The following is a 21,998-nucleotide window of genomic DNA, read 5'->3' on the forward strand; positions in this document are numbered from 1 at the left end:
TCTCACATTCGCGCGCGCGCATGGAAGAGAATAATAAATAATAAAACACTCGCGACGTCAGACGTACAAACTCGTCCACAGAGCTTCGAACGTGTACAATATTATCGTTTCTCGACTTAAATGCAACTGCTTGTACTTGATGCGATTCACTTTTTTTTGCTCCCATATGTAAGTGTGTCCATCCGTGCAACCGCGTCACACACACACACACACATGCACACACCCACCGGGGGTCTCCACTCCATTATGTCCCACTGCTAGCTGTCCCCCCCCCCCACTCGTCTGTCTGGACACAACCCGCAGGGGGGTTAAAGTTCCGGGGTGACCGGGTCGAGCAACCTCTTCTCCGGGTCCCTCGAGTCCCCAATGTCGTTCGCGACCGGATGATGCCTACCGGAGGACCCAGAGCTCCCCAACGTTCCGGGATTGCACCTGCAACCCTGGGCGGCGTGACGTGCGTAGCAGATCTCACAGAGGGCGACGCAGCCCTTGAACGGCCAGTAACAAAGCAGACACGGCATCACCAGAGTCAGTGCTCCTAGACAGGCCCATCTGGACACCGTTCTGTTCCCCGTGCACGAGCACGGCTCGTCCGCGCAGTTCCCGGCCGTCTCGCCGTCCATCCCTCCCGTTCCGCTGCCGTCCACGCAATGATAGAACAGTCCTTTCACGCAACAGAGACAAGACGCGTAATCGAGTATCGTGTCCGCGGAGCAGAAGCACTTGTTGTCGCACAACCACTTGCTGGGCAACGGCGGCGGTTCCCGGCACGATTCGCACCGACATCGGCCGCAAAAATTGCACATTATCGAGAGACCAGCAGGATCATAGGTCCTCGAGGCGAGGCTGTTCGCCGGCTCTTTGGTGAACGAGACCGGCTGCTTGGTCACGGTACTGTTCACCGTCGTGGTGTTCGCGGTGGACGACGCAACCGGGTTCGCGCCAACCGTGTTCGATCCACCCCGAAACGCCTGCTGACGCGATATTCTAGTCGCGTGTAGCCTGTGATGGGTGGCGGCGACCTGTGACGCGTCCGACAGACACTTTTGCCGTTGATGCCTCCTCTCGATCTTCGGGCAATCGACCGCGGTACGTTTCTCATCGTCGACACGTCGTTGGTCCTGGTTCAGGCAACAGTTCTTGAACGGCGCCTCGACGTACTCGTTGATGGTCCTTTCGCCGTCCGGTCGGGGCACGGTCAGGCTGACCTCGCCGATCGGACTTCTCGGTGGAGTATCGGCGGTGGACAACAACGGCCTGGGGCTCTGTGTCTCGTTCGACGTGTCCACGTTACGTGGCCTGCTGCGGAAGGTGCTCGACAACGGGCTGAGAGGCGCGGTGACCAGGACTCTGGGGTTCGACGGAGGAGGGGTCGTGGGTGCTGTTGTTGTCGTGACGAGTGACGTGGAGATGATGCTGTTGGTGGTTGTCAAGGGTAGTGTCGGCGGTCCCGTCGCGAGGTGCGTGGCCGGTACTCGTGGGGGTGGAAACGGCCGATTGTGATCGTGCCGACGGATAGGGTGAACGATCTGGACGGGGCGTACGGGAGAGGAATGCGCGTCTTCGTCGTCAGCGGTGTTGACGTCGAGGCTGGGAACGGCTGCGTGATCAACGGTTGTAGATTGCGAGGAAGGTGGCCGCGAGAGCGGCGGTATCGCATTGTTCTGCGACATCGGCCGACCGGATCTCAGTCCAAGATGCTCGGCTTGGTAACGCACCACTGCGTCCACGCGATGCTTCCGGTGCTCCTCCTTCTTCTTCGCCTCCAGCTCTTCCTCCTCCTGCCAATGATCCGGGAAATGGATACCACTATTGGTGACCTCTGCGACTTCTCCTCCTCCTGCTCCTCTTCCACCTCCGATTCGACTCGACGACGAGTACTGCTGTTGCTCCCTTCCTGGTGATGATGATGATGATCCTGTTCCCGATCTTCTTGCTGTTGCTTCTGGTGATGATGGTGACGTGGTACCACGAACCGACAAAGCCGACGACGACGATGCTGCCCGCTCGCTAGCCCATTGTTCGACGGCTCTCGGTGTACCTGGACTACTCGACGTATGCTGCTGCTGATGATGTTGTTGTTGTTGCTGCTGTTGTTGTTGTTGACGATTAGTTGACTGAGTTTGCGTAGTGAGTGTCGCCTCGTTGATCCGCACTGCCCAGCCCGCGCGAGGTGGTGGCACTCTCGGCAAGGGCGTTCCATTAGCGAGGATGGTGCTCGGTAATGCTCCGCGTCCGCTTCCTCTCGCCCTCGCGACACGCGCTTCATCCCCACCTGAAAATGGTAATCAATCCTTTAATGATCGGTTCCTCCCTCATTTCTCGACAAACGTGAATATTAACCATTTTGGTGTCGGACGACGTAAGTAGTAAGTCTTCTCAAAAATAAAAGTCGACAGAGTTCACATAGTAGTACATCTTTCTTAAATAAGAACTAGAATAGTACAAAAATAGGGAAAAATTACTTTACGCGCCTTTTCTGTATTTTCACGACAAAACCCTCCTGGAAATACAACTTTCTAAATGTGACATGTATACTTCCCACTGGGCATAAAAGGGTTACCTACAGACCACTCGTGTCAATGATGAATTTTTGAACTTTCCTTTCACTATCCACCACCTAATGAAAAATTTCGAGGACTCTGGTTATTCGATCACACACATTCGAATAGTTGTCGAAAGTGTTACGAAGTTATTATTGTCGAATTATTCGTGTGTCTCAGACTAGCGTTATCTACACTTAAACAGTTAACATTTCCCAGCGAAAAGATACTGGACAATTGAATTGCTCATTCTACCGCGCCACCTCGGCTCGTTGCATTCTACACTCGAGTAAGATTTACAATACCGGATAACGTTACCTACGCAAACCCCATTCGTCCACAACTCGAAATTAGAATAGCTATCGCGACATTCTCTTCTGCACGGTTTCCAGAACCGTGTTCCGAAGCAGTCCTTCAACAAAGTTCCACGATCAAAAACCAACCAAAATTTTCAATTCGAAGAGGATCGACTGACACGTGGCAGGAGGATTCAGCCGAGGCAGGCCAAGTCAAAAGGAATATTCGGATCGCACCTCTTTTCGGCCACGAACGATGCCTAATGCGCGGCTCACTACCTACGTGTCGCTTCTCGAGGTAGAGGCTCGGACTCTACGGGGGTACGTGGGCGAGCGCGCGAAACGGCGAGTGGGCGCAGCCAGGCCCGTGCACCGGAGTTTCTTGATTCAGTGGTCACCAGCCCACTCGAAGCGCCCACAGTTCTGGAAGAACCGAGCGTTTTGTTCGGCCCGAGACCAATCGTCCTGTCCTCCGCCTATCCGCGACGTTGCTGCCTCAGGCCTGTATCCAACCGATTCTCTTTTAGAATGCTGGTTGGACTTTCGTAAGACTTCAGATGTTTCGAATATTTGATAATGTCGAACACGGTTCTGACTACGTTCGAAGATCAGAAGAAGCTGTTTGATGCCCACTTACTTTGGGGGCCACGAGTATTTGTACATACATTGTGAATGTAGACGAGAGCATCCGAAGTCTAGAATTACAGTGGACTCTAACTATATCGCCATGATCGGGGCTGTAGGGGAGTAAAATGGCAATGAGTTCAGAGCCCCCTCCGTGCTAGGCTCTATCGTCGTAGCCTATGCCTCAGCGCCTGCGCACAAGCTGGGTCGTACTGGTGCGCCGGCGTACGGAACGTGGTGGGAGAGCGACGTGTCAAGGGGAAGTGTCTCGCGTGGCAATATGCTTAGTGGCAATATGCTTAGTGGCAATATAGTTAGAGTCCACTGTACTAGAGGCCCAGAAATCTAGAACTACCTTGCCTAGAAAATTTGCCTTTCCAATCTGATCGGGGAAGAAAGATTTAGCAGTGTAAAAACTTTTGATCGACCTGTATTTAATAAGCACCCGTTTATTTCTATAAAATGGTCGTCAGGGGAGGTGACAGCGCGTCGTCTTCGTTAAGGACAATTCTCGATCGCGTGGTCGTTTCCACGTAGAAGTCATTCAAACGACGATTGCCCGGCCGATAGCGTTGGAACTAGAGTAAAACGGCTGGTATGAGGGGGGACATAATTGGACGGAGCGAGGCGATCGTAGGTAAGCCCGATGACATTAAATCTGCCTCGTAATCCGTTCAACACCGGCTCTCCGACCCACTCTCTCGAGGTGCCTACAGAACTGGAAGGAAAACGACGTTTGTTCGCCGCGCGGCACACCACTACGCAGCGTCGTCCTACACGCATCCGCTGTGTAGGTACCCGAGGGATCGTTGCGGCGATGCCGGCGCCCCGACGCTTACGAAACCGAATACATTAACTTCCTGTGCTGCTCTGCTATTCAATCTTCCCCCTTTAGGAAGCGAGCAGCAACCCGTTGATTTACACCGCTGCCGCCGGGCTTAATCCATTGTCGTCTGGAAATGTCGAGCGAAACGTGTCCGATAACGAGAACAACAGGCACCCCCTTCTCGCCAATCAAGTTCGAGTAACTCAATCTTTGCAACTTCGAACGGTCTTTCGATCTGTTATTGGGGCGAACAAGGTTCTAATATCTGAATAGAGATTAAACCTACTCGAGGATACACTTTATGATTTTTGCCACATAGCGGAAGTTATACGACTAAGAGCTGGGAAGAATCATTCAATTGTCTCTCTACACAGGGTGACAAAAAAGAAAACGAAACGACAACTTCCTTCCTTCGTTTAATTTTAATCTTAATTACGATTAAATTCAATTTTATCAGAATACGTTCTTTCTGTTATTCGATTGTATATTGGGCGAATTTACAGCCATTACAGTAAATTATTGTTATCAATGTGCAATCGTGAAAGTACATTATTCGAAAGCTAGCTAGTGTCAAGACAGAGTACACCAGTACAAATTTCTCTGAGAGACACGAGGGATCTATAAATTTCCTCGGAACAAAAAAGAAAAGAAAATACATCGTCGATAAATCGTCGAAACTCTGTGTTCTCGCTCTCCCATTGGATGATCCTACATAAATGGTCCGTGAATCGGCGAGGTTCGGTGGTGTGCTCGCGAACACATGTGAACCCACGCAGGATATATACGTATGTATATACATACATGGAGGCGCACAGAGATACGTGTGTGTGTGTGTGTGTGTGTTCGTGAAGAAACAGGCGGCCCATTCAGAGGGTGCACTCGGAGAGGAATGCGCCGGCCTATCGCCGACCGACTGCCATAGGTCAGAGCTTTTAGTCGCTGTGCACGGCCGAGCAGCAGATAAGGGGAAACGTTTCGCGAGCTTGAGCAGCCGGTGTACGACCACCGAATCTCCCTTGACCCTTCCCCCCCTCCTTGCTCTATCATCTCGACGATATTCCCTCGATTTCCCCGCTATTCCGTCGACGACCGATACATATCCAGTCGCTAATGGCCACGTGGACTTTTTTTCGTTAAGATCCACGGATTAGTTATCGCGATGTTACTATCGGTTACTTTGAGAATTTGTCGAGGTAAACTATTGCTACCAGGGCGGGTGGAGAACTGAAAAGACTTCTGATCCATGTACATCCGCGAGCAAACTCGGCTTCCTCTAGGGGAAAAAGTGACGTAGGAGAAAGGCCTCTTACTACTTGGTAAATTTATTTCAAGTCCTGAAATAAATGTGAAATCGAATGTTAATTTGACATAAATTTCGGTAACGAAACCAAGTGGTAGTAGGCCTTTCCCTTACGTCATTTTTTATCCTAAAGATAGAAATACACAAACAATTTCATTACCGAATAAATCATTCCATATCATTCGATCTTGATGCGCCCAATATCGAAACAGGTGGGCCAACGATGTTCCCGAGGAACATGGAAATACGGTCATTTTCATGAATGAATGATTCATTTCAGCAGTTCCCCTTTTTCATTCAGAAGTCACACAAGCTTTCTGGATCCAGTATCGAAACACGTCGACTCCCTACCAGGGGACAGGCGAAAAGCCTCCAGGTTTCTTGGGTAGATAAGTTCGAGCGTATCGATAAAGTGGGAGCCAGTATGCACGGGCAACCAGATTCGAGCGATAGGAGCCGAGCGAATTTTCATTGAAAACGAGACGGAGGTGAAAGGAAGTTCCTCATTCGCGCGAAGAATTCATTTTGTCACGGTAGACGAGGCATTCGTGCAACGTGCACCTCGCCCGTCGAACAACCGTGCCTTCCGCGGACACGATAAGGTGTTACAGGGTTTTAACGGGGTGTGGGAGCGTGTCGCTGAAGAACTCGACCTCGATCGTTTCAATTGTTCGTAGCGTCTTGGATAAAGTAACGTTTCTGATAAATTGCAATCCCTAATTTTCTTTTCTTCTTCGCCGAATAAAATCAAACGAATTACCATTTGATCCCTTGCTTTCACGAAATGTGTATATAATTCTTAAGTGAATTTATTTAAACATTCACTGTGTAGTTACAGGGGAAGGTTGTCGAATTTCGACCATCGCCTGGGTTGGACCACTATTGAAATTTGTCGTCTGTAAATAATCTGCACTATATCATGTACAATATGTTTTACTTATATACTTAGTTAATATTGTCTATCATATAGAGCAAATTGCTTCCACATGACAAGTTGCAGTAGTGCTGTCTAATCTCTGCAATGTTTCAAATTCGGCAAGCTTCTCGTACGTATCGAAAGAGATTTGTTGGTTGACTGATATTCAACTACCACTAAAGATAACATTCTGAAATCAATCTCGAAGCTGTAAGGACTTGCTGTGTGTTGAAATTACGCGTGGATAATCGTTTAAGCAAAACTATGTAGGTCTTAGTGGGTCAGAAAATATACAAATTCACTAACATCCCTCCCAACCATTGACGAAACCGTCTGAAGAGGGGGGAGGTCAAATTATCTCATTCGTAATTTCCTGCAATCAACCTCTCGAAAGGAACCCTTTCGCCAGCCAAAAGTGTTCCATTCTTCGGGCCGTACGTACGATTCAATCTTCGCCAGCTACAAAAAAGACGACACTCGACCGATGAATTATATGAGTCAGCCTGTATATGGAACGGATGCGCGGAGGTTTTCGGTGACGATTGCCAATCACGTAATTGTGACACGATGATTTGCTCCGGCAATATATGTATATCCGCGTGCCGGCGCGACGAAACACCCGTTCAATATTTGGCGTACGGTCACGTTCCACATTCGTCCAGGCATTTCTCATTGTCTTGTCGCGTGCAGAATGATAATGACGCGCGCGAGCGCGCATTGTTTTTTGCCCGCCGAAATTCCACTCGACACACAGCGCGCTCTACGCCCAATAAGGAAAGAGGCAAAAGGAACGTTAATTACTTTTGCATTGGAAGAAACGAGCGTGTAAAAATATGTTACGAAACAATCGACGGGACGCGAATCCGCAGAGATTGGTCTCGATTGTCCAGAAAATTTTCGTCTCACTAAAATGATTCCACGAAAATATAAATTTGTATAACCATCTACAATCTGTAATAATTTAATCACAGGTCTTAACGTGGAAAATACAACTGATATATACAATTGACAATAAAATAAAGGTTTGAATGAAATTTAATAATATCTTGTACAGATTTCAAAATTTTGTTCCATCTTGTTTCTTTATATATTAGTATCAAAAATTGTGAATTTGCATAAACTTTCGCAGTCTACCTGATCAACGAAGATCTCATGCATTTATTGCGTATTCGATGTAACATAATTGCGAACACGAGTTTCACTTCGAATGATCCAAAATAACTTATTTTAAACTCGTTAAATCCTTTAATCTCCGTGAGATATTGTTCTTTGATTTTCTAGTTATCTCGAAAGAATAAAAAAGCAGTCGATGAAAATCGAAATTCGCGTAAGCACTTTCAGGCTGGTTATAATCACTTCTATTGAGGAACAGTCAGTGTCTGTCTCTCAGACAGGATGCGCCGAATAAGGTCCATTAAACTGTCGTCTTGCGAGAAGAAGAAAAAAATATTATTCTCTTTTTTTTTTATTTTGAAACGACGTTCCGGTACAGATACGTTTTAATTCGCATACACGGACACGCTCGCGATAAGACCGGACGTGCTTCCTCGCCGCACGCGCGTTTCCGTTCAATCAAGTTATCTGCCTGCCGCTGCTGGCGGTTCAGACGATATCTCCCTCTCAGAAACACGACATCCTTGCGCTATATCGCGTTAACGTGACATACAATTTTTTTTCTCTTTCTTTTAAGTAATTCGATTGTACTGTCAATCGACCGATAACCCTCTCGAACCCGATATTTAAATGTCTCTCAATTATTGTAGACGCTGACGGTCTCTTGGAAACGATTCCTCCAGAGAGGAAACCTATTCGCTACCTCGAGTAACATCCCTCCCTCGTCAAAATTATACTGTTATTTACGGTTTTGAATTTTCCTGGATTTGCTATTAGATTTTGAACAGTTACGCAAATGAACATTTTTAATTAAACAAAAATGAATTCCCTCGATGCAGAGAAAGAGGGTTTTATTTTATCGAAGACAAGAAAAACTGCTGATCAGGTTTCGTTAAAGGTGTCATTTCATCGTATAATTTCCATTCGTGCGTCCTACATATGCATAAACTCCTCAGTCTACCAACTGCATCGACGCAAGGTGTTTCAAAACCAAGGGATCAGCATAATTTACTTCGAGCCGTAGACGACGAACAGCCACGGGCCAACAAGATTTATAATCTAACCGTCACTATAAATCCTCGTATTGTGTTCTAAGCTTTCAAATGAAATTTCACACGATACGATCTGTAAGCTAATATAACGTTCCTCTAATTGCTTTCTACACTTGGTCACAATTTTCCCCTAGAAAAAATGTAGCCATTAGACAAACACAATACGAGGGTCGAGGAATCCCGAAATATATCCACCCATTCGAAATACAATAAATCATCGATGAGTGTTCGAAGACTCCTCCGCACTGACAAGTGGAGAGATCTTCAGGCGTAACGCTGACTTTTTAATGAGGTTTAACACAATGATCGAGCGTGGAATTCCAAAACCAATGATATTTCTTTCAGCCGCATATGGCCATTAGTTTATGAAATATTTAATGTTCAGTGCCGAGGAGCCTTCGAACATTCATCGACGACTTACTGTACTCGACTCGATTAAAAATCTTTTGTAACCACAGAACAGAACTTTTCAACACGCACCGTCCTCCATATATCTTGAGACACAAGCATCCACGGCGAACGCAGATGGAAACAAAAGTCTGTCCCGGAAATCGGGGGTAAATCGTATATGGGCGGACTTACTGAAAATTCATGGGACTAGCGAGGAAAATCCAGAAAAGAAGTTGGGCTCGGCCAGGCTCCAGTGAGGCCGAGGGTATCCTTCGGAGGCGTGTCCGGTGTTGTCAGCACAGAGAGACCACCGCGAGGAACGCGAGCGCACGATGACGCAGGCGCACCGCTGCGACGACACGGTCGTGTTCAGATTCCGTTCGAACGGATATCTAGGAACGTCCTCGAGAGCAGTTCGAGGGGACACGATGGCACACACAGCTGCACAGAGCCTGAATGGTGTCTGATCACAGAGAGCCCTCTATCTCATCGGGTCGCTGCGTCCTCCCGTGTTCATTTCCCGTCCGCTAATGTTTCCGGGTATCGTGATCGGATATCCTGTTGTCCCGTCACGGCTGCCAGCGGCGGCTACTATTTAACTGGGATGGATGATGATCCTCTCTCTCGTTCTCTCTTCGCGTCACGTGCACCACCACCACCACCAGACACTGACGACGGATTCGAAGGGACGTCCGCTCGAGGCCGTAACGAGCATCTTGCGCCGCCGTATGGTACTTCCGCCGGACGGTGTATGTGTGTAGGTGTGTCTCGACTCTTCCAACGAACGGGACACTTCCCCTCTAGGGACCAACGGCGCAGCGAGACTTGTATGCGGGGCCTGAAGGCTTGATGTCTGTTGCCTGCTCCTTTACGGAGAAACTAGTTTCACGCACGGTTTTCGTCGACGAGCAATCGAACGGATTCGGTCGTTTCGAGGGTCGATACACGTCGAGTATCGAGCTGAGGCGAACGTACAGTTTCGCGACACGAGGCGGCGACGGCGGCGACGACAACGATGAATGGATCCCGAGTCGTAACTGGGGAGGGGTGGGGTGGGGGGGAGAGGGCGAAACGTCAAAAACCGAGGATAGACGCGACAGGACCGCTGGCGAACGACTGACAACGAGCTCGCCGTCACCGAGTCGAGCTGGTGAGTCGACGGGACGGGAGTGGGGGGTCACGGGACCGGCTACGATTGGACGAGGCTTAAACGGGCCGCGAGGTGGGGGTAGAACGCCGCTGTGAGCGACGGATGGGGGTCCAAGGGGGAGGAAAGGGAACGACCGAGAGGCAGTAGGACGAAACGGCGGGGGAGGGAGGGGAAAGCAGGAAGAGGGAAGGTGGGAAGGAAGCCATGAATGGCGACGGTCCGCCGAGGGGATCGGGAGAGGGAGGAAGGAGCAACGCGAGTGAGCGAGAGAGAGGGGGAAGAGGCGGCGGCAGAGGAGAGAGAGAGAGAGAGAGAGAGAGAGAGAGAGAGAGAGAGAAACCGACCGAGGGCCGTTCGAGTTCCGTGCACGGTATGCCATCTGGCGATATCGTGGCCAACGACTCGTTCGCAACACGAAGCTTTTTATGAATGGGCGGAAGCTATCATTGAAGCTTTAGATTGAATGAAAACATTACCTATGTCGTCACACCCGTGTAATACCACCGACAGCGTCGCGCTGTGGCGACAGTGACGCCTATCGGACGCCTAGCCTGGAACTCGCGATCCTCTCGCGTCCACGTTTTTTTCCCTCAGTTTCTTATCCCTGTTCCTTTTTTGCTTTCATCCGTGTCCGAACGCGATTCACGCGACGCGTACGACGACGGTACATACACACTGTGGAAAATTCTTTTCTTGCTCGATCGATGAGAGGAGCCCCATGTGTCGATTTGCGCCGCTGTCCTGCAGCCTATTTTAACCCTAAATCACTAAACTATCATGCAACGCACTTTATTACAAACTCCATTTGTAAAAATTATGACTGAAAGAGAACCCGTTATTTTTTACGCTATAAGTGTTGACGATAAACGTGAAGATAATTAAAAATTAAAGATAGTACAATCGGAACACATATTGACGATCGTGATGAATCACAAAGTCGAGGTCGTAATTTTTACGACAGTTTAATGATTTAGGCTAAACGTTCCCTGTCACATTTGCACCGATAAAGGTTCTCCAGACCATGTATGTCCAAGAGTTTTCCAGATGAATCGTACTGTGCATAAGTGGAAGATATTCGAAGTATAGCTAGAATCCGATACTACTTTCGCGGATTGTTTCCGTTCGATCGTGTAAAAAGACGAGCCGGAGTGTACCGCATGCCAGCGGATGAAGGGTAAATAGAAGAATGAACCGGGTACCGTTAAGATTTAATCGCGAGATGCCATTCTCGAGTTCGCGGGAATCTCCGAGGCGGCTCATTAATTAACCGTGTTGCAGCCTTCGACGAAGTTTACTCGATCCAGCCACACGGAGCTTTCCCTCGCCTACGCGAATTCTTCCAACATTCGAACCGTCCGACTGATTAATATTGATCGATAGCACCCAATCGATCGCAAACAGATGTTCCGTTAATGTCGATTCGAAGGTCGTCGCCCGAGTTTGGCCCCCCACTCGATCGAACGCGCGCTATTTCTCAATGGTTTCACACGCCTGTCCCCTCGACGCCGATCTTTTCCCTCCTCGAGACACGCGCGTTTTAAAAAGCCTCCTCGGGGTCAGCCGTTGTAACGAACCACGGGATCGTCGACGAACGGTGATTGGTAACAGTACTTTCACGGGAAGGGCACGAATCTTAAACCAGTTCACACAGCTCATTTTACTGTTCCGCCTTTTAATTTCTAGCACGGAAAGAAAATCCGTGAAAGCGGGAGCCGAGAGAGCCAGTCCGCCGTTGCTATATCGCTGCTTGAAAATCTTAAATCGAGAAGTGACCCGACGTTGTACCTATCATTTTTAAGGGAACCCCAGCCTAATTTTCACAGTGTGTCCAATTTCGATTCCAATCTAAAGTTTTCACAAGAATAAATAAGTCTTGAAAGACGAAATAAGATTTCTTTATTGCCGCTGTTAAGGCAAGTATAGGAACATAAGTATATGTGTCCATCTCAAATACTGATAATTTTTACTTATGTCAGGAGGGTTGGCTCGAAAATATTTAAACTTTTTCAGAACTTGGTTTACTATTATGCTAGGGAGGTATCGAGGACATCTTTGAGGCGTTCAGGTAGAGCATGATCCATAAAAGGTTGCAAAAGACCTGCCTCAGAATAACAGATAATTATTAGAACAAGACCGTGTCATTATACAAGCTCAGAAACACGACCAAGCACAAAAGGTGACCAAGAACGTCTCCTTTTGCGGTGCCCGGAAAACGTCAGGGAGCGGTTCCATGATCGTCGACTGGTCCAACTGGAAAAACGTCGACTTCCGACGCAGCACAGTTACTGCTCGAGGCGACAGAGACAGAAGAAGAAGGGGGGGGGTAGGATGCGCAGCGAACGAGTGCGAGAGAGTCGCGCCGAGAGGATTATGGCTGAATGAGCTCTCCGAGCGTACTATACTATCGATAAGTTAGTGTCTAGCGTGTTCCGCTGCTGCGCTTGCAGCGTTGATTCAGCGCCGGTCCCGCGAGCGTGCGTATGTGTGTAGACCCGTCGTAGTACGGGCGACGAAGAATCCTTTCGTTCCATTTTGTTTAGTCTCTTGCACATATACCTACACCTAACCTCTCCGCCAGAGGAGCAGCAGTCGATTCGATCACGGTTTTGCCTGGCGAGAGAGCCAGTCGAGGATCGGAGCCGGGGCCAACCGAACGGACGGACAAACGGATGGACGAACGGATGAGAGAGGGCGCGGATAGAAAACGGAAGGAGAGGAAGGGATAGGCTGTCTCGTTCTGCCGCGTTACACGCTTCTATATTTATCCCGCTCATTAATTCTATCCTCGTCGTGCACCGTTCATTCATTCGAATCCTCCGTCTCGCTCCGACCCCCGTACCTGCACCGCGTTCACCGTCGTCGTCGTCGCGTCTCGCTCACACTGCTGCGTACGTACGTTCATTCAGCACCTCTCTATCTGCTCGCTGGCCGCCCGTTTACTTTCCGTCCGTCTCACTCTATCTCGCTCGTTCGGTTTTATCTCTCTCACTCTCAATCTGTCGCAGCTGCGCGCGCCTCGGCTCTTTTCCTTCGCCGTTCTTCCCCCCACCCCAGCCGTCCCTATACTATACCTAGTGGTCTTTCTCACTCTGTTTCTTTCTCCGTCTGGTTCGTTCACACAGTCGCGCAACTAGCCACGTCGCTCCCACTCACCGATGCCCTCCCCTCCACTCCGTAACCACCACCGACACACATCCGCACTACAGATACGCCAGGAGCGTAACCAACCCCGTGGACTTCTAGACGAACCGATCGATCGTTTGGTCGTCTATGGTCGGACAGATTCGTTGTGTCTACAGTAAATCATCGATGAGTGTTCGGAAGCTCCTAGGCACTGAGGTCCGGCTACCAGGCGACAAGAATCATTTAGAGCAAAGCTTGTGTGCACTGCCCTAGATGATTCTTGCCGTTCTATCCATGTACCGTCCAGCGAAAGTCGGCAAGAGTTATGTGTATTAACCCTCTGGCACCGAACATGCTATAATGCAAAATTACCCCATTCGGGGGTTAGGTACATGTGTATATGTATACCGCCATAGTTCTTGTTTCTCTTAGCAACCCCCACGTGCGTTGTTGCAGAAATCGAATTGAAAAGGAGAAACGGTAAGCGAACACTCGGAGATGTAATACAACGCGGCAGACACGAAACGAAGCCAGGACACTCTTTTGCTCGAGCTTCCAGCGAATTACACCGGGTGTTATCTATCCACGGCGTACCTAGTGGCGGGCCTCTACGAGCGATCGTGTGTCAACACGCAAATCCCAGTTGCGTAATATCGCGCGCCACTTCCGGGTCACAGTCCTCGAAAGGGAGACCTGCACACGAAAACTAAATAGTGCAGCAGATAAAACGGACGGACGGTATCGCGTTTTAAAAGCGTAATATTTCTTTAGTTGTGAAAATTTTCACAGATCACGAGGAAGAATTTTTGTGTTCGTGAAATGGAGCGTAGGGTGGTTCTGTAACATGAAGTAGGAATTTTAAAATGAGATTGTAAAACCAGTCATTTTGACTGGTGTGTTAGTTCTAGTGTTAATCATTTAATGAAGATATACAGGGTGTCCCAGAAAGGTGGGAAAATCTGCAATATGCATATTCCTCGTGCAAATATAAATCGAAACTTCCTTTACCGTTTTGTAATCTGAAGCTCCATTTCCGAGATATTAGCAGTTAAACGAATTCCAATCAGCTGAGCGCTCGACCACACGTACGCGCAGCACAGTCAAGTTGAGGCCAGTGACTTGGGTTACGTGTGGCCCACCACTCAGTTGATTGGAGTTCGTTTAACTGCTCGTTAAATGCTTCCCGGTTAGTGTTGTCGAGTGACAGATATCGAGGGTGGTCGATTACTTTACTCCTTTGACTGTATCTCTCAAAATGGCGCGGAAATAGGCGTCGAATTTGTATCGAATAGTAAGAGACAGTCGAATATGAAATGGTTTCCACGAAAATGAAAGACAATCTTGTCCATCGTGAACACAATTTTCGCGAATTTCGCGCAGGGTTCCGTGGTTTCGGCGATACACCACTGAGGCGTGGAAAGACAACCGCGCGGCGCAGGAACGTTAAGCGAAGCCGGGCGAACGAACAGCCGAGTAAACTTTGACGAGGGCTTGGCTCGCCTCCGAGCAAACATCTGTGTGCTAAGAAATTTCTATATAAAATAAATTCCGATCTGCGGCCGCGACACAGCGGCCAGCCCTTGGACCTTCGGACCGTCGTCTTCAGGACACTATGGTGTATTCATGGTGTAAGGTCGCCAAAATAATGGTACATATACTGCCAGTCCTAATCAACATTATTACTCCATAATACACAACCGATTTAACCCATCAAGAAATGGCACAGGCGGTAATTAATTTCGATGAATTATTATATTAATCCATTTAATATATTACAAATGAATACTTAAAAAACCGGAAAGTATGTATGATGTTGAACTTCCACAAGCAATAACTTTATACTGATGTATGTCGAACCCACTTGAGGGGTTAATTCTTAGCGTATACGCAATTCTGCGACACTTGCAACAGTTAAGAGTTTAATAGAGTCTAAAGAAAAAAAAAGAATCCTATTTGAACGTCAATAGAATTCTTAAGGTCCGTCGGACGCAACAAACTCTGCACGGCAGTTACTGCAATGGAGACGCACCTTTAACAAATTCAGTGCAGATAAGGTACGTTTTCACGTGACAATAAATCGTAACTTTTATGATCATGACGGTAAATGTTACGACCATTGTCGTCGTCAAAACTAATTGTTGCGTTGTTATAACATTGGCTCACATTTTCATACAGTATCGTACGGAACCGACGGAACGTCGCGCAGGCCACGTTTCTTCAGTGTACACGAAGCTTAATGGGTGCTCGGGAACGGGACACACTGGGCGCAAGAAGAACGAATGGCCGCGCGCGGCGAGTCAGCGAACGTCAAAGCGGACAGGGAGTTTATTTCGAGCGTTTCCGATTCCTCCGGAGGAGAGGGAAAGAAGCGGGTGTGACTACTCGCGTGCCACCGCGGAGAACCCAATTACACAATGGTACGTGGAGAAAAGCTTGCAGCAGAGGCATATCGCGATCGAAAAACGAAGAGGTGAAAACGGAAGCTTAAGGGGCGGCCCCCATTTCCTTCTACTCGTTCCGCAGATCGGACCGGGGAGCGAAACGGTAAAAGTCAACGAAGCAGCAGCGGCAGTGGCGGCGCGCGGGCGAGTTGACAGCGATCCAAAATATTTTTCTGTCACAGCGGAGGAGCCGGGGGTTTGTCGCGAAGAGGATAGCAGACCCGCGTAAAATTAGAGACGCGCTCCGTCAAGTTATTTTAATGAGAATTCTGCTTCCCGCTGTGTCAAGATCGCGCGGTTTCTAAGCCGGCCGCCGCGCTCTTGCTCTATAGTCGTACGCACCACGCGGCACAAAGCTGACACCCGGCGCGGGCGGCGGCTCCTTTGCTGGGGGTTCTGAACGGGAGCTCTATATTTTGGCGACAAAGTCAAGGGCTCTTGACGTTCTATCAATGGTCGATCTACGGGTTCGCGTGTCCCCTCGTGCCCTGTGTGCTTTTTAGTGGCTTTCATAGACGATACGATTTGTCGTACAGTGAACCACAGTAAATCCTCGATGAGTGATCGAAGGCTCCTTGGCAATAAACTTTAAACATTTCATAAACTAACGGTCATATATGACTGAAACAAAAATAGTCCCTGTACAATGAATTCTCGATGAGTGTCCGAAAGGCTTCTAGTTACGGACTAAAAAGAGGTTGGAATTCTGAAGCCAATGGTATTTGTTTTAGTTTATGAAATATTTAATGTTTAGTGCTGAGGATCCTTCGAACTCTCATCGAGGATTTACTGTACGTGTACTGACAAAATAAATATTCACAAGTTGAGAACCACTGAACCCAGGTATTGGGATATATTAATTAGTAATCCACTATCCCTGTAATTACATGTATGGGAATGTAGAAGAAATTAATAACACATTACAGGACATCGAGTTCTTTGGCTCCCTCGTGTTCCTATAGCAGGATCATCAACGATTATCTTCGATGAACACGCTCATTAAACTGTTTTGTGCACGGACGTGGGATCTTATTATGGATTACGACTGACCCAGCTTTTTCACGACAGAGTTGGGAACAATTTTATTGGAATAATAGTGTACTGACGAGCATTATCCTGATCTTTGAACAGTTAATGTTACTGGTTCCAGAAGTTACTATTTCATTATAAAACTTGGAATTTCCACGCCATTCTTTTTTATGTACTTCCAATAATATTTTATCATTTTTTTTCTACATGAAATGCGCGTATCACGTGTAGTTCGAAAACACACGAGTTAGTAATAAGAATACTGCAGAGCAATAATTTCCTGCTGAAGAGAATCGTTGGGAGCCGCATGTGTCGCGGAACACTGTTCCTCGTTTCCAAGAACAGAGAATCGCTTTCTCCCCTGGCTTTTCAAAGGTTTTCACGATGCACCGAGGCATTCCTCGGGGCCGAAGTCCTCCCGTGGATCGAGCCGATGGTATGCAGATAACACAAGAGGGAAGACGAGCGGAGGCGCCTCCTGGCTTCGCCCGTGATCGTAATTCGTGAGGGGAGTAGTCAGTCGCGACGCGTTTCCAGGTAATAATTCCTTACCGCGAAGAACCAACTCTACTCGCCGTGGAAAACGCGCCGTGTCTCACCAGAGAACAACATGGAAAACTTCACGAAACGCCACTCGAGAGACTTACACTCACTTACTGACTTATAAAGGAGAACACACGGCGCTAGTTTCCGGGAGGTGCGAACAGGGCCGTTCCTGGGTTGTTGGCCGCCCAGGTGCAAAAACACGCCACCCTTATTAATTTAATATTATTTAATTAAGAATTTGATATGCAGTGTTTACTTTTATATGTATAATAATAATAATAATATATTTATTTTAAATAGAACCATTCATTTCTTAAGGATTTTTGTTTGATTTTTTGAAATTAAAAATTAAAAAATATTTCTTATTTTCATGAAATGAAACAGATACTTAAAAAATGAATGGTTTTATGCAAAATAAATATTTTATTCCACATATAAGTACGGAACTAACGCATAATGTTTGTAATAATGATGTTATGGTTGATAAATAGCGACTCTTAATTACCTACAAGAATTTAATCCACTAAATATGGCTAAATGTCATATGCTATTTTAGGCTGTCCATAAAGATATTTCCTTCTAGTATACGAGTACTGTTACAAAGATTAAATATGCAATGAATTTGATTAAATTCTGATGGTCTAAAATGTTCGCAAGCATCAGAAAACTTTTGATTATTCTTAAAAGCCTAAGTTTTACATATAATAAACGATATGCGGCCGCCCTAGTGCGAGGGTACCTTCTGCACCCCCGTCAGGAACGGCCCTGGGTGCGAATATTTTTCCGGCATTTCGTCCTCAACCCCATTCACAGTATTGTCCGAGCTGGAAATCGCACCGAGAATTCTCTCTATTGCCCGAGACGGTTTTCTTTTTGCTTTCCACTCTATTTCCTCAACTTTCCGCGGACGTTCGAGTAGGACGGATATAAACTGCGTGGCATGACTATAAAAACTACCTTGAAATGTTCAATGCTTATGTATATTATTAAAATAAACATGAACCACTTTTTGTTCTGAGAAATATAATCTATCCTTTTCTGGACGAACATTATTTCTCAACACGTTTTTAGAATTGAGGCATATTTAGCTCGTTTTTATTTTAACCACGATACGTAAGAATTGAAATTTTTGGGTGATTTTATAGTTATGCCACGCAGTGTATAAATGTTTCTTTTCACGTGATCAACTTGCACATCCTGAACTTTCTTCTTTATTGAATCAATTTTAAAATTGTCAACACAAGTCTGAGACGATGCTATAGAGCAAGGGGTTAATGATCCGACATCCTACGATGAAGAATACGATAATGGCCCAGCATTTGTCAAACGAATCTATACAGACGAACGTCAAGCTCTTGAACGTTACTGTAATTTTCCATCGGATTGCACGGCTACAGAAAACTGGAAAGAGAGCAACGGCACCGTAGTCGCCGGCGGCGACAATAAGGAAATGAAGAAGCATAGTTGCGTAGCCGTTTTCCAGGATGTTGCGTCTTTTTGCCGGGTTCCGAGAGGGATCACGGGTCTCCGCGCGCCCCACGCGGCGAGAACGTTACGACAGATGGTGTTCTGCCCCCGGCCCTCTCCACGGCTTCCCTCCTCGCGAGACCAGAAGCCAGAAAACTCGTCCACGGGATCGTTGCTTGTTTTCGGACTAGAGTCGAGAACACCATGGTGGCGCAGAAAATGAATCGTTATAAAGGGTTTTCCAATAAGAACGATATGATTTTACAATGAGAAAGATTAAAAACTATTTTAGATACAACCAAACTTATTATATTATTTTGAAGTATAGTTCATTATAATTTTATTAAAATTTTATTTTCGCAAAATATGCCAAGTTGTCGTTATTCTAAGCCCTAATTCTTTAGCACCACGAGGAATCGATTTTGGGACCTCTGCAACACTATCTCTTACAGCAGCAATGTTCTCTAGACTTCTTATGAAGAGTAAAATCCCTTTCAAATTTTTGAGTTGAGTATTCACAAAAGAACATCTATGTTCATAAAATTTTTGGGTAATAACGAAACGTTCTTGAAGCGTGTATTTAGCCATGATAAATTGTCTATACTAAACGCAAATGACAACTAGTGACAGTTATAACATTTTAAACGTGGTTGCCATTTTATTTCAAAATCATATAATTCTTATTGGAAAACCCTTTACAACCAGCGGGGCTTTATACGATCGTAAATTATAAACGACATAATCCGAGGCCCGTAAATTCTGCCTGGCTATTAAATTCCGTATCCGTGACGACAGCTCGCCGTTGGATTCGTGAAATTTTAAATTCCTTTTCGACTGACTGCTCCAAACAGACTCGTGAATCCTTCTTAGAAAATAGATCGATCGATCGGTGCATCGAATATTCCCGATTTTGTCGATGGTTAATTTTTTTCTGATGAAAATATCGTGATATATCACGACGGCGAATGTTTGGAAGATTTTATAGAGTTGGTGATTTTATTGAAAATTGACGAAGTAGAGATGAAGGTCGAAGAGTGTAGAATGTTGGATATTATCGAGTAAAAGGTGATTCACCAAAGCAAAGTGGTATACGGGATGTTTCAGAGTTAAATACTTTGTCAGCGCTGCGCACTCAAGTGAAAGGTCTGACGAAGAATATGTCTTCGGAGACTTAAGAATGTACAGTAACTATTTACCTGGTTCCTGCTAAAGAGAGTTGAAATATCCCCGCGTGAGGCTAAACATTCAGATTAGATCATTATCTACTATTGTTCAAAACGTAGTAAAATCGACGGAATATTTATAATTCGATTATCGCTACCACGTGACGTCAGGTTTCGATCAGTATCAAATGCTAGTTCCACGTGGAGCAACGGATACCTTCAGAAACCTCCGTTTCGTTAAATCTTTTGTCCAAGCGTAATACGCATTGCAAATTGAGGAACAAAGAAGAAGGGGAAGAAACGATATCTATAAAAGTCGAGGTTAACCCTTTAACGCCCAATGTGATGTATACACGTCACATATAGAAAATCATATTTCCAGGGGTTTTGTCGTGAAAATACAGATGAGGTGCACGATATTAGGAACAATTTTCAGTCAACTAATCGCAATAAATAATTTGTTTACCCCGAAAGATGTGTCTGGGCGTTAAAGGGTTAAGAAGAGTTTATAACGTGTCACCTCGAGTACACACCATCCTTTTCAATGAATAAATAATATAATAAAAGCCCATCGAAAATTAATATGTATCAGAAAACAAAGGTACCGATTAAGCGATCTTCAGCTTCCGTTTTGCAAGATACGCATCGAAAAACACGAACCTTCGAACGAACCTGCTCGATAATAATTAAGAAACGATAAAGACGAGAGGAAGAGGACGAACAGAGGAGGATATGTACGTTAGAAAGAAAGATAAAAAGATAGAGAGATAGTGACGGGAAAAGAAAGGAATGAGCGCGCACCACCGGATATCCTTCAGACTGCGCCCACGCAACGTGTGCACGCGCGTGCTCGTTCTGGCATATTTTCGAGCATCGGCAGGCGAACTTCGCGCGCATCCGATTATTTATTCCCCCACGGGGGCCGATTATCTCCGATCTTTGCCCACGGAAGCCTCGAAACGTTTCGAAATTGATTACGAAAGGAAATAGCCTGGAAAAACGAGGGACTTTCTCGACCGTGGATGTAAATACCCAGTGTACAGTGTTGCCAGACATGGTGAATTATCCTCCTAAACAAATATAAAAACCCCCCAGAATTGGAAAATTTTTTGAAATTCCCCAAAACATTTTTACTTATATTTTGATAACGTATATAATATGTACCCTGTGGTATTACAAATGTAGTGTTTTTGAAATAATTGCAAAAAAACATTTACCTCTTCCATACTTTTGGTTTTAATAACGAAGGTGTTATTGTTAATGTAATGAAGCTTCCAGTACAAAATTCCAAATTCTATACAAATTATATACCTGCAAAATTTCCAATTCCGTTCCATTTTCATTTTCCGACACTAGCATATGAAATTATCGTCAAATTGCATAAACTTCCACAATATTACAATCATTCCAACTCTGTTAATCTTTTTTTCAAAATTACACTGCGGACGCAGACACAGTATAAAAGCGCAATCAAAGACACGAGCTTCTCCCAGGTCAATTAATCGTCAGAGCATAAATATATCGAAACATATACCTCCAAGCCATCCAATTATCGGAATAAAAGACAGACGTAGTTTTCACCCGAACAAAAATACCAGACCAGACGGCGGAAGCGGCGGAGGACATCCGAAAAAAAGGAAGAAGAAGAAGAAGAAAAGATGTCCCGGGAACACAGTCGGCCATAAATGACGGATTAACTCGTCTTTCATTGAAGGACAGGTTAATTTATCCACCGGCCAGCCCGCTCGGAATAGAATGCCCAATCCTCTTGGAAGCCCGGAGGAAGGTTTCCGTCGAATTACTGAATGATCCGGATGGATATCGATCCCCATGAATGAGAGACAATCGACTTTTACGAACCGTCGACCGCCGAGGCGGGAATCCGTAGTGGGTTTTTGCGAGCGAAGCCCCATTCCTCGAGGAGGAAAAGGGGGCCACAGGTAGTTCACAATGACAGGAGGAGCAACAGAAAGACATTTCGGGGAACCCAGTGGGACGAGTCATTTTTCGGACAAAGCC

General features: G+C 46.3%; 1 protein-coding gene across 3 annotated transcripts in view; it reads right to left on the reverse strand.

Moving 5' to 3' along the window:
* Positions 1 to 290: 290 nt before the first annotated feature.
* The window catches only part of LOC107185350 (protein sprouty homolog 3), a 51,464-nt gene continuing 29,756 nt past the window's right edge, over positions 291 to 21,998 (reverse strand). For 2 of the 3 annotated variants that reach the window (XM_015573017.1, XM_015573015.1), the window contains exon 2: positions 291 to 2,275. In XM_015573017.1, the coding sequence (XP_015428503.1) occupies positions 309 to 1,673 (1,365 nt within the window). In that variant the 5' untranslated portion in view covers positions 1,674 to 2,275 and the 3' untranslated portion in view covers positions 291 to 308. Of the gene's footprint in view, positions 2,276 to 9,252; positions 9,294 to 21,998 lie in introns of those variants that run through there. The other variant, XM_015573016.1, reaches the window with a different exon arrangement.

The sequence above is a fragment of the Dufourea novaeangliae genome, unplaced genomic scaffold (assembly GCF_001272555.1).
Source record: "Dufourea novaeangliae isolate 0120121106 unplaced genomic scaffold, ASM127255v1 scaffold60, whole genome shotgun sequence".
In the NCBI taxonomy this organism is placed as follows: Eukaryota; Metazoa; Arthropoda; class Insecta; order Hymenoptera; family Halictidae; genus Dufourea; species Dufourea novaeangliae.